At 35.7% G+C, this 13,768-nt stretch overlaps 1 protein-coding gene across 1 annotated transcript in view; it reads right to left on the bottom strand.

Moving 5' to 3' along the window:
• The window catches only part of LOC119794887 (receptor tyrosine-protein kinase erbB-4-like), a 385,459-nt gene that overhangs the window by 88,433 nt on the left and 283,258 nt on the right, over positions 1-13,768 (bottom strand). Inside the window, exons 12-13 of the mRNA XM_038302633.1 lie at positions 4,121-4,211; positions 657-856 (exon numbers count right to left, since the gene is read on the bottom strand). Of these exons, the coding sequence (XP_038158561.1) occupies positions 657-856; positions 4,121-4,211 (291 nt within the window). The remainder of the gene's footprint in view (positions 1-656; positions 857-4,120; positions 4,212-13,768) is intronic.

Genomic DNA, 13,768 nt, shown 5'->3' with positions numbered 1-13,768 from the left:
CAGCTCCAGCTCAACGGAGACCAATGGCATTTCTGGGTAAGTAAAACAAGAAAAAAAAAATAAAATGTGAGCGGAAAGTTGTGAGGATGAGTAGAAGTTCTGAGTTTTGGCCACAGTTTTGGCAGTATCATTAGGAAACACCCTAATACCTCTTTAAATTAAGAAATGATGTGGGGGAGTCCTCACATAAGCAGGGTAGCATTGATTTTTGCAAATACTATAGCTTTTTGCTGATGAAGATTCTCAGTCATCCAGGTCATAGTCATTCCGTAAAAGTTTAAAAACAATCCACTGGACTTGGTTTCCAAGATTTGAAGACGTTTTGCTTCCCCTCCAGGAAGACATTTGAATTGTGAAAGCTTCCTGGAGGGGAAGCGAAACGTCTTCAAACCTTGGAAACCAAGGCCAGTGGATTGTTTTTAAACTTTCACGGAATGACTATAGCTTTTGTGATCTGCGAGAATTTTTTTTTGTTATAATACTGATTGTTAACACTTACAGTATTAGTAAGGAAGTGATTGTAGTTTGACTTTGCCAGATGTTTTGCACTTTGCTGAAATTAGGAAAGTCATTGCAAGACAATGCCTTGACTTTTTAACTTCAATTTAATAAAACTACATAGAAATACTTCTGCACAGATGTAACTATAAACTTACCACATTCTTGTGGGCTTCGGTTGTTACGGATAAGAACCTTTTGGTTTCCAGCGCGAAACAATGTTGTCCAGTTGACAGTACTGTAGTAGCAGAGTTGGCTGTTCTCTGCAATGTGGACATTCCCAGCGCTGATCTCTCTCAGGGACTGAAGCTGTAGTGATGAGATGCCGTGTTGTTTTAACACCAGCAGAGAGATCCCACTGAGAGGGCCACATAGGTGGAGGTGAGAGAGACGTGTGGCCAGACAGAAAGAAGAGGAATGCAGGAAAAGAGTGAGAAAAGTTTATGTTGAATACAGAATGAAAAAGACAGAGAGAAGATGGTGAAATATAAAGAAGATAAGTCGGTTAAATTAGAGGAGTTTTGTTGAGAAACACCACAAAACAGAGACATAAGCTGACTTGTTCTATTATTAGCACCTCTGACCAAAAATATAACCCCATAAAATTAATTACACAAATAAATTATTACACAAATTTGTATTTAAAACAAATCTACAGACAAAATCCTTCAATGATGCAGAAAATATTTTTCTCCTGATTCTGCTTTTAAACAGTCATTTGCAGGGAGAGGGTTTTATACAGCACTTAAAATAAATAAATAAATAAAAAACATGCTTTGATCCTAAAGGCAATAATTTCCACAAACAAGGATTTGAAACCAACGGGTTTATACATTTTTTATATATTCTTTGCCTAAAGTAAAATTGTTTGATGTTCATCTATATGGAGTTGTGATACGTCTGTCAGAATGTTTAACAAGCTACTGTATCAAGTGTCTATTAGATAACTTTCTGAAATCCTGTAATCTCTATGCATTACAGAGCAGGGTGGTTTAAAGCTGTGAGGTAAAGAGGGTGTTGCTTAATATTTAGCATAGTTTTTTTATGATAACAATATTGTGTGTTAGTTTATGCGGTTATGTAAATAGTAAATGTCTCGTACTCCCCACTAAAAAACTATTCTGCGAAAATATTAGGACAATAAAGTGTTTTCTAAAGTCTATTATATTCTTCTATTCTATTATTCTGTTCTATTATTCTTTTCTGTTCTGGTATTTATTCTTTTTTCTAGATCTACTTTTATTTTTGAAGCTCTTAGGGCAGACTACAAAAATATTTTGTCAAAGAAAGATTGTATTATTTTAGTCAATGTATTATAGATTGGTATTTTATGAGTAGCACTCAAATGACCAATCACAGGCAACTCACCTGTAGACCCACAGAGAAACTCTGTAGGCGTTATAACGAGGATTAAGTAGCACAAAACATCACTTTATGAGCAGACATTTTTTTACTCAGTAATGATCTTGTTAGCTTGAAATATTAATAGGAAATTATTAATTGCTCTAGTGGCTACTCTCAGTTTTTATTCAAAAACAATATCTCTCAATTATACATAAATTATACTAAATCATACTAAATCTGTCTGTTCATTAGAGCTGTATATCTTCTGGGGTGTAAGTAAATATCTACAACATAAAGCAGTTAAAAAACCTTTCTACCTAAGTCTTGTTTTATTTTTGTTTGTCCCCATATTTAGTTTCCTCAGCTCCACTTATAGTGTAAATGTGACAGGGAAGCAGTGGGGAGTTAGAGCCATCAGACAGACAGAGTATGCAGGGTCAAGCACAGGGCAAAGGTCAGAGGCAGGTTATAATGTGTCCTGCTGTTTTTATCTGCACACAGTGCAGTGCACAGACCCAAACTCTTACACAGATACACGCACACACTTAGTCTGCAGTATATAATCAGCAAAGACTTGCAATATTACCTACCAAATGTCACTATGCATTGTCAAGCACTTTTGCAAAAGCACTGATGAGTAAGTGATAAATAATTATGCTCCATTAGTTGGGTTGAAACTGCCGGAGTCTTTAAATGTTAACACAAAATAATGACCAAAACCTGTTTCAAGCAGTGTTCGTTGTAATAATTCCACATGGCAAAATTAAAATGCAGAGCACTTAAACAGAGAAGAGCATATAACTTCATCCACAAAAGATTTACATAACTGAATCTAAATGTAAAGTACAAGCTACATTAAGTGACATTACTTGATCTAAATGTTAAGTTTATGACAAATTCTGTCTGGCCTGTTTAGAAAAAAGTAAATCAAAAGTTGCACAGATCAGGTTTTTGTCTTCAGAGTATACCATTTTTTTTGTTTTGTTCTGTGTGTGTGTGTGTTACTCAACCAGTAACCACGACATGTGTAGGTTTACCAGAAAATATTGTAATTGACTGTATTAAATGCAGCACTGATATCTAAAAGGACAAGTACAGTAATAAGCCCATTAACTGAGGTAATGTGAACATCAGTTGTGAATTTGACCAATACTGTTTCATTGCGATTAATGTGTGAAAACGGCTGCTTGGTGATACAGTGGGTAGCACTGCTGCCTTGCAGCAAGAAGTTCTGGGTTCGATTCCCGGCCTGGGGTCTGTCTGCATGGAGTTTGCATGTTCTCCCTGAGCATGCGTGGGTTCTCTCCTGGTAATCCGACTTCCTCCCACAGTCCAAAAAAACATGACTGTTCTCCTTAGGTGTGAGTGTGTGCAAGAATGGTTGTTTGTCCCTGTGATGGACTGGCGACCTGTCCAGGGTGTACCCTGCCTCTCACCCATTGACAGCTGGAGATAGGCACCAGCATCCCTCATGACCCCATTTGGGAATAAGTGAGTTAGAAAATGGGTGGATATATATATATATATATATATATAAACTGTAATTAAATGTTTATGAAGACCAGGTTTAATCACAGTACCCTTGACAGCCTGTGGTATAGATATTTTTAATAAGGACAGATAAATAGAAATATCTAAAATTGGAATACATCAAAGGAAAAAAAAGTTCCTTCAATAAATTGTCTGGCATTGGCTAGAGCCAGAAGTTAAAGTGATCTTTATTTGACAATATGCTGACAGGAAATGGGGTTGAGATAAAGGCAGGAGACATAGAGCAAAGGTCTATGGGCTGATATTCAAAGCTTGGATGAGATATTAGGACGGAACTCCTGTGGCACTAGACCTTTTCTATTTTTACAGTGGTGTAAGTAGACACCCAAAGTTGAAAGCAAGTTATGTACCTTATTGCTATTGTTAAGTAAGTATCCTGCCAAATCCTTTTTGTTGGGCCACCTTTCTTTTTGTTCTATAGCTGCACGAGACACCAGAATGTTCCAAGATAGCAGTGGTGGCTGGGAGACCTCTCTTTTTTGTTTTGATGTCACTTTTCTAAGTTGCACAACGGAACATTTGATATGATTATAAATTAAATTGCCTGGAATAATGTACTAAACAACATGCATTTGTAAGATAAATGTGCACTCCAATCACAGTTATGTACCACATATTATGGGTATAATTAGCTACCGTTTGAGTATATTCAATAGAACCTTGATGTAAACATAAATTAAACTTGGAAAAAATAAAATTTTAACTAGATTGTTTGATCATTAGTTACCTGTACAGTGCTCTCCCTCCTATAGTTGCAAGGTTGGAGAAAACACTCAAGTCAGTGATGTTGTCAGGCCAAGACTGAATGTTAAGGTAGCCTAAAAAGGAAGAAAACCACATAGAAACTCATGTTAAGCTGTGTCACAGGCACAGACAAACAAGAAGGACCATAATTAATGTATAGTGCTCATGAAGAAAAACTGTATACATATGACCCAAATGCATAGCATAGGCATGGCACATACAAAGACAATTATAATAGCAATGTGAAATTTACTTGATTGATACAGACAGACAGACAGACAGACAGACAGACAGACAGACAGACAGACAGACAGACAGACAGATAGCACATTCCCTGTCTCTGCTTCTCTTCTGCTAAATCATTTAAAGGATTAAATGAAAAGCTGAAAGGATGGCTGTGGCTCATTTATAATTTTCAATAATGGATTCAGAAATATGAAATATTTAGTAGAAGAACAGTGGATGAGTAAGATCCCCAGGCCAACACCAAAAGACAAATAAAACTGTGGGTTGAGGCAATACAACCAAGGCAAAAACCACAAACCACCACTCTCCTGAATGTAGCCCTGATCTTACAGTCACTAGGGAATGAAATTTATTTATTAATATCTTTCTTGAAATCAAGAAACAACATTACATTAGGGTTATATATTTATTTTATTTGCCTTTGCCTTAATCACCAAGTAGATAGAAGGGAAGTGGTAAACAACAATTACAACCAAACCAATACAAACTGTGCCATAGGATATACAAATATACATATAGAATGTTTTTCAATCTATACAACTATTTGACATCATCATATTACAGTGTGTGATTTCCTCCCACCGGGTGCATAATACTGTCTGTCTAAAATTGTCTTGTTGAAAACAGAGAGCAATAACCTTCAACAGACTCTTTACCAGTTTGCAAACATTGTTTGATCTGTTATCTCAATCCCAGATGAACAGCAGCACCATTGAGATACATATTTGTTAACATTCTTTGATGAGGAAAAGAAAAGAAGTAAAAGACAAACAGCATTCCCGACCACAACAAAAACACACAAGATGCTTATGCATGACAGCAGAGTTTGATGCAATTTTATAAGTCTGTCACAGTGTTGTTTTTGACAGCTATCTTAGATTTAGTCTCAGTTTTTGTCCTCAGGAGGGAAACTATTATTAGTTCAGACAAATTTTAGGCATCACTATCTGCGATAGTTTTAGTCCAGTTTTAGTCGACTGAAACTCAAAAAGGTTGGTAGTTTAAGTCAGTTTTATGTTGCACTGAAAAAGCAGCTAACCTTTACAATTTCAAATAACACCTAGATTCTTTACCAGACTGACAGCTCTGCCTAGATACTACAATTGCTGAAGATAAAATGCTGCAGAAAACTGATTTCTAGAATTCTAATTTTTTTTTTACTAATTAATGCCCTACTTTATAGAAAAAGTCTATCACAAAAGTTGTGAAAATAGCAGATCTAGTTCAACATATCATATTGGTTTATATAGCAGACAGAAAAGCTAACAAAATTCACAATAAAAGAATAGTTTTAGACATACAAGGTTTCAGTCCAAAAGCAAACACTTCCTGATCTACTATGAATTATGCATTACACACAGATCAATAAAATCTTTATTACTCCAAAAAAAACAAAGAACAAAAACATTTTGGCTTTGTTTCTAAGAGTTTACCCCTTGGATACCATGCTCAGGGGTCAAAGACAATTTAAATTCAAAAGGATCTTATATAAAAAAAAATACATAATAGTACATATTTGCCTTATGCCTATAAATATGTTAGCTAACATGTTGAAATATTCAAATAGATAAACAAGAAATATGAGAGGGAAATATCCAAGATCGATAAACCTTTTCATCTGGGTCTTTATATAAAATGAAACAGTATGCAATTAAATATCTTTTTTAAAATATAATTTAGGAATTCCTTTTGGCAGAAATTAAAGGAGGTTCAGCATTACCTCTTGTGAGCTGGAAGAAATAAAATCCTGATAGTTAGACAAAAGGATTTTTTAGGCTTGGCAGAGGATGATCAGCCACACACAATATATTCTGTTAAGTAGCGAGGGCAGGATGAGCCATACTGCTGAGAGCAAACCATCAGTGTGGAGCGTAAAGCACAGAGTCTGAGCTAAGCATGCGCAAAGCCGTATTTCTGCACAAGCACAGCTGGAAGAACAGAGTTTGTGTTAAGCCTGCATTATGCTTTTTGCCTTCCAGCTTACTTTTACCTCTTCTACTCCAGTCATTGTCCATCTACTGTATGGTCATGCAGAATTTGTACCACTGCACACTAGGTGGCTGTGACCAAACAGAATACAGTAGAAAATCTGATACTTATGGGGTGCCACAATGATGCGTTTAAACGACTGACAGACCAACCACCAACGTTTTTATTCAGTCTCATCCAAACAACGAAAACTATACCCAGTCGTCATGTTTTTTTCATCAAAGATCCATGTTTTCAGTAGCTTGTTGGTTCTCTTTATTATCATAAAAAAGGAGCATCAGCGAAATAATTTGTTGACGAAAACAACACTGTCACAAGATAATCTTTCATATATAGTGTGTTAGCAGGGACTGAGCTGCATGACCAGAGACTGGTAAAGAACTCTGAATCCCACATTGCAAAGTATTAACCCATACAAAATGTGACCTGCTCCTGGAAAGGAGGAATTTCTACACCGGCTGGAGATTTCAAATGACTTCATAGAGCTATGAACACCTGTCCAGAGCATAATTTGTTCCCTTTCCACAGCCCCAAAATGCATTGAGGGATGCCTTGATTTCACTGGCAGAATAAATTAATCAATCCTCAAAGGATGATACAACAGAGTTCATTGACTGTACAGTAGCAGCTTTTCACAATGGCCTTTGCCAGCCAAATGGCAGCCCACACCCCTGCAAATCCCAGCAAAATCCCCTCCACAAGTAAATTAATTCTTACGTTGTGGATAGAAGGTGTTTTTCTTTTTTCAAAATATGTGTGTAGAGCTTGCTGTTTGATAATGGTAGTGGTTGAAAGTACTTCATCTACTGTTCTACAGTATAATATGACACCAGGCAGGTATTCAAAAAACATGAATCAAACCACCAGTGACTTCTTCATTAATGATTCCTGATATTCTTAAACATCTTAATTAGATTAAACACCCTGACATTTTAATAACCGCCTTTGAAACTAATTGATAGTTATTTATGGCAAAACTAATAGTTGTGCTACAACAAATTCCTAAATGACTACATACAGTATTTAGTGTTAATGTGTCAAATTATCATTATCCGATGAGAGTGGCAATTACAAGGGAGTAGAGGTTTGCCAAAATCAGCTGGCAAGAGGCAACTAACAAAATATATATTTATATAAACATAAGATTTATCTTTTGAGTTAATTTATGACAGTGTTTTCAGTTGATTGCTTATCTAGTGTTTTCTTAATGTTTTGCTTAACAATGTTATCAAGATAGTTGTGTTGCCATTGCCAGCTGAGCATCTCTCGTGATTTAAAAACCTCTGAAAGAGCTTGATGAAGGGCCATTTTGCTTACTTGCATGCATATTTATTAGTCTAAAAACAGATGCTAGCCTCAGGAATATGCTTACAACCTTAAGGAGTGGTCAACTTGTAGTGTCTAGGTGCAGTAACTACTAAAAGATTGCTTAACTATCGATTTTTCCCTTTTTGTAAAGAAACTGTTGAGTCTCTGTTCTTGTCTGATTGTTCTTTTAGCACCTAGCATTTTTCCATCCTTTGCCTTTTTATTTAGAGATAGGTGAATCATTAAGACTCTTGCTGCTTAAAGTTTATTAAAAACACTGCAAATTGTGAAGTTTTCTTTTAATGCAGTAAATTATTTAGGTCTGTTCATTTTATGTTTGGGGTCTGATTTTCAGTTTGCCTCCAGAGCAGTTGGCATATGATGTCTGACTACAACCATTAATGTTTGACCCATGCCCTATGAGATATAATTCATTGATGACTGTATTGGTAAAACAAAAATGTTCGAAATACTTTTAGATATACATTAAAAACAAGCTGATGCCCACATTAATTATATCATGTGAAGATGATTATCCTAGAATCATAAATGCTATTGAAATGGCATAGTTGTGCTACACTTACACAACTTAAATGTAGTTATATAAAAACAACCCTGATGCTGAAAAAAGAGACTCTAAGCCTAACCATGCTATTTAAGATCAAAAGAGAGAGCTGAATACAAACCTATACAGTAAATAACACACCATTAGGAAGCAGCCTAACATAAGGAAAAGCAGCCATATTATCATTAGGCTATTGTCCACTCAAGCTTCAAGGACAGATGGGCATCATACTGAGATAAATTTATGTCACAAAAAAGCTATACAAATCTTGTAGAAATGATCCCCTGTTATACTTTTTTACTTTACTACAATCTTGAAAGACAAACAGCAATCAATTAATCAAGGAGATTTCTGAAGGCAAAAATTTATTTATACTTTTCCACACCTTCTTCCTAATTCCTCCAGGATTAACATCGGAGTTATGGTAGGATTTAATTATTATATTTGTTTATTTTTCAATGTTGTAGGATTACAATGAATTAAAACAATTCCACTGCAAAAAGAGAAAATAAATAACAAAATGAACAGTGGGATTTTCAACACTCTATGGTCACAACTGTATCATGTAGTCATCTGTAACACAGGGTTTCGTTTACCAATAGTGGTATGATTGTTTTATCTTTACAACAGCTGACAGTCCACCATTATCCACTCCTAACTAAGGTGTCTCGCTGAGTTGTATATCATTGTTTCATTTTTGATTAAAATTCCTATTTTTCTCACATGCATTAATAGTAGACACACAATCTTGTAAACATTAACATTATCTAACAATTTGTAACGTTGTACACTGAGGAAGTGGCTCATGATTTGCTGAAAGCCACATTTTATACACATCAAAATACACAGCAAATTGCCCGTTGGAGGCTCTTAGTAAAGAGGGCCATGAGCTCACAAGTAAAGGTCAAGATGGCTTAAGTTGTGATGATTATAGTTCTAAGTCAAAACCCTTATGAATGTAAGGCTTGATTACTCACTTGTTGTGTTCTTTGAATAGGATCTGACATGGTGAACGGTCTTTAAACATCCAATGAGGCAAGAGTCAAGGGGGGAATGAATAAAGAGTAAAAATATGAGTGTGTGTGAGGATGCAAGCAGCTGGCCTCCTATCCTACTCATTTGAAAACTAAGGCGGTGTTATTGTGACCTAAGGGTCAGAAAACCGGGTTGACTGCTTCTGTCAAATGTCACAGTTTCTTGACAGCTTGGGGAGACAACAAGTTGAGCTGACACAAATGTCTAAGTACATGGCTACAGGTTTATGCCCCATCAACTGCTCTTGTGCCTTCACTCACCAAAAGAGAAGATATATGTTTAAAGTAAATGAAGCTTTAATACCCAGGCAGGAACAACTTTGGCATATTAAGTAAGGAAATAAAAAAATCTTTTTTTTTTTAAATGAATAATTTTCTATGATTTGGATCTCACAGCAAAGTCTAGCCTTTAATTTGAGTAAATTTATTCTAAGAGAAAAACTGTTTTAAAAGAAAAATTATTAGATTTTACAAATAAATCAAAAGCTCTAATATCAAAACCTTGGCCGACCCCTTTCACCAAGCAGCACTTATTCCTCTCCTGTAACATATCACTATCTCCATACACAGACAGGAGTCTTTAAAGGTGCCATATTATGCAAAATACACATTAGAAACATTTTGTAACACTCAGATGTGTCCTGAAGCCAGTGTATGCGATTCATAAATGAAAAATACCCTTTCACCTCTATCATTACCTTTCTAAATCTCTTAGCTAATGTTTGCTCAAAATGGTCAGTTTTAAAAGCAATGTAAAGGGAAATAAGCAGTCCATCAGTCAAGCTACAGCCTTCATCTATTGTATTGTTCTGCTCTCCTAATCGCAATTTTTACGTACTCGGACTGGTTGTCATGGTTGTGGGGGTGTGGGCTTCGGGAGGATGGGGCTTGGAAAGCCAATATAGCTTGTCCAGAGGACAGCTGAGTAAAGAGATTTTTGGTACAGGTTGTACAGAACAAACCACAAAAAACTAATATATATATATATTTTTTTTTTTCAAATGTAGCATAATATAGATCTTTTAACTACTGTATTGTCCAAAATCTGTTTACTTCAAGGATGTCAGTTTGACTACAGGGTCTGTACATTTTCTTTTACAATTTGAAAGTTTTAATTAGTACTTCAGTACTTTGAATTTCACAGTTTTGGCCTGTGTGGTCAAAAACTGTGGACACCACTGCTCTAGATTATCAGGTCTGTGGGATATGTGGGATATTTAGAAGAGAAATAGGTTCGATAAAACAGTGCAGTCTTTCAAATGCATCTTATTTAATGTTAAATCTACTAGGCGTATTATATATTATATATATATATATATATATATATATATATATATATATATATATATATATATATATATATATATACAGGTGCTGGTCATAAAATTAGAATATCATGAAAAAGTAGATTGATTTCAGTAATTCCATTTAAAAAGTGAAACTTGTATATTATATTCATACATTACATACAAACTCATATATTTCAGATGTTTATTTTGTTTAATTTTGATGATTACAAATGACAACAAATGAAAATCTCAAATTCATCATATCAGAAAATTAGAATATTGTGAAAAGGTTCAAAATTGATGGCCCCTGGTGCCACACTCTAATCAGCTAATTAACTCAAACCACCTGCAAAAGCCTTTAAATGGTCTTTCAGTCTAGTTCTATAGGCTGCACAATCATGGGGAAGACTGCTGACTTGACAGTTGTCCAAAAGACGACCATCGACACCTTGCACAAGGAGGGCAAGACACAAAAGGTCATCGCTAAAGAGGCTGGCTGTTCACAGAGCTCAGTGTCCAAGCACATTAATAGAGAGGCGAAGGGAAGGAAAAGATGTGGTCGAAAAAAGTGTGCAAGCAAGAGAGATAACCGCACCCTGGAGAGGATTGTGAAACAAAACCCATTCAAAAATGTGGGGGAGATTCACAAAGAGTGGACTGCAGCTGGAGTGAGTGCTTCAAGAACCACCACACACAGACGTATGAAAGACATGGGTTTCTGCTGTCGCATTCCTTGTGTCAAGCCACTCTTGAACCACAGACAGCGTCAGAAGCGTCTAAACAGAAACAGGACTGGACTGCTGGTGAGTGGTCCAAAGTCATGTTCTCTGATGAAAGTAAATTTTGCATTTCCTTTGGAAATCAAGGTCCCAGAGTCTGGAGGAAAAGAAGAGAGGCACTTCATCCACGTTGCTTGAAGTCCAGTGTAAGTTTCCACAGTCAGTGATGGTTTGGGGTGCCATGTCATCTGCTGGTGTTGGTCCATTGTGTTTTCTGAGGTCCAGGGTCAACGCAGCCACATACCAGGAAGTTTTAGAGCACTTCATGCTTCCTGCAGCTGACCAACTTTTTGGAGATGCAGATTTCATTTTCCAACAGGACTTGGCACCTGCACACAGTGCCAAAGCTACCAGTACCTGGTTGAAGGACCATGGTATCCCTGTTCTTAATTGGCCAGCAAACTCTCCTGACCTTAACCCCATAGAAAATCTATGGGGTATTGTGAAGAAGAAGATGCAATACACCAGACCCAACAATTCAGAAGAGCTAAAAGCCACTATTAGAGCAACCTGGGCTATCATAACACCTGAGCAGTGCCACAGACTGATCGACTCCATGCCACGCCGCATTGCTGCAGTAATACAGGCCAAAGGAGGCCCAACTAAATACTGAGTGCTGTACATGCTCATACTTTTCATGTTCATACTTTTCAGTTGGCCAACATTTCTATAAATCCTTTGTTTTTATTGGTCTTCAGTAATATTCTAATTTTCTGATATGATGAATTTGAGATTTTCATTTGTTGTCATTTGTAATCATCAAAATTAAACAAAATAAACATCTGAAATATATGAGTTTGTATGTAATGTATGAATATAATATACAAGTTTCACTTTTTAAATGGAATTACTGAAATCAATCTACTTTTTCATGATATTCTAATTTTATGACCAGCACCTGTATATATATATATTATCTCAGCCTTCTTCAACCAACACCCATGGCTTCTCTTAAAATCCTGCAAAGTTCAACTTATTCCATACCAATACATATGAAACAGCGCAAAAAAGGAATTTTTTGCTATGCCTCCCAAATGAATAGTTGGTAAATTAAGAGTATCTAATGGTTTGTTACAGAGGCATGATGATCCCTAAATGTCTTACTACAGCGTAGCAAGCTTTCAATATATTTTATTCACCTTAACACCATCCTAACTTTGTCTTGTTGCAAGATGCATATGAACAACAGTCCATCCCAGTGATTCATTGGAAAGGACTTTGAATTTTATCATATAGCTGAGAGAAATCAATTTATTGGAATTCAATAAGTTAGTATTACATTCCCAGAGAATATGATATACTGTATATGTAATGGCCTTTACTTTTTTTTTTTTTTTAGTAAAGGGACTTCTCAGGACTTTTCACTTAAGCCATTCACACATTGATGGTGGCAATGCTGGATCAACACCGACAGAGGAGAAGCTGCCGTACACAGTCACCACCATCAGTAAGCACCATGGGTGAAGTGTTTTGCTCAATGACACAACTACTTAAACTGACAGAACTGGGGTTTGGACTAGCTCTTCAATAACAAAAAAAAAAACTCAAATAACATGAAATTTGAAACATACGAATTAACCAGTGGGAGATTAATGCAATAAAGACTAAAAAGCTTCTTAAACACTTCTTCAAAACAGATGATGATTTATTTGCTCCTTGCTGCAGTTTTGGGGGTTTCTAATTTGCTTACAGTTATTTTCTTTGCTTTTATCCAATAAATTTAATTAGATTCCATTAGAACTTTTTTTTTCTTGTTTGCTACTTTACATGTAATATTTGAGCAAGGCCAAGCCGGATTTTAATATGAGAATACAGAGGAAGACTATATGTTTTAATCGTGGGAACTTTTTTCACTTTTTGCCTTGCTTTCCAGTTTTTATTTTTTCTTGCTGTTGATGATGATATTGTAATCTGTAGTACACATATCAATACAAATATCTGATTATGAAACTATCACACATACTAGGGGACATATGTTGCCTGAATTGCCCTAATTGCTTCAGACTCCTTAAAAAACAGATCTAATATATATATATATATATATATATATATATATATATATATATATATATATATATATATATACGATTTTTAACATAAAAAGATGACATATTTTTTGCTTTCTATAGACAAAGTGCTTGAGAATGTTTTAATTTAGCTTATTTGGAAAACCTCAATTTAAATTTAGAAACTTTACGAAGGCTTTAACAAATCTATTGCCACATATGTGTTTTTATTTCATGAGGAAAGACGATATCACAGATACAGTGTGTAGTGTTCTGCTGGCACTGTTACGTGTCTGGGCTAGAAAAAAATGACAGCAAACACGAAGCTCAAAAGTGCCACAGGAGAGCTGGACAATTACCGATGCACACCGCATGTTCTGGATCTTTTCTTCATAGTGCATGAAGGGAGAGAAGG

Source organism: Cyprinodon tularosa, unplaced genomic scaffold (assembly GCF_016077235.1).
Source record: "Cyprinodon tularosa strain WSP-4 unplaced genomic scaffold, ASM1607723v1 ctg496, whole genome shotgun sequence".
NCBI lineage: Eukaryota > Metazoa > Chordata > Actinopteri > Cyprinodontiformes > Cyprinodontidae > Cyprinodon > Cyprinodon tularosa.
The sequence above is the reverse complement of the archived record's forward strand: the minus strand, read 5'-3'. Positions and strand labels throughout refer to the sequence as shown.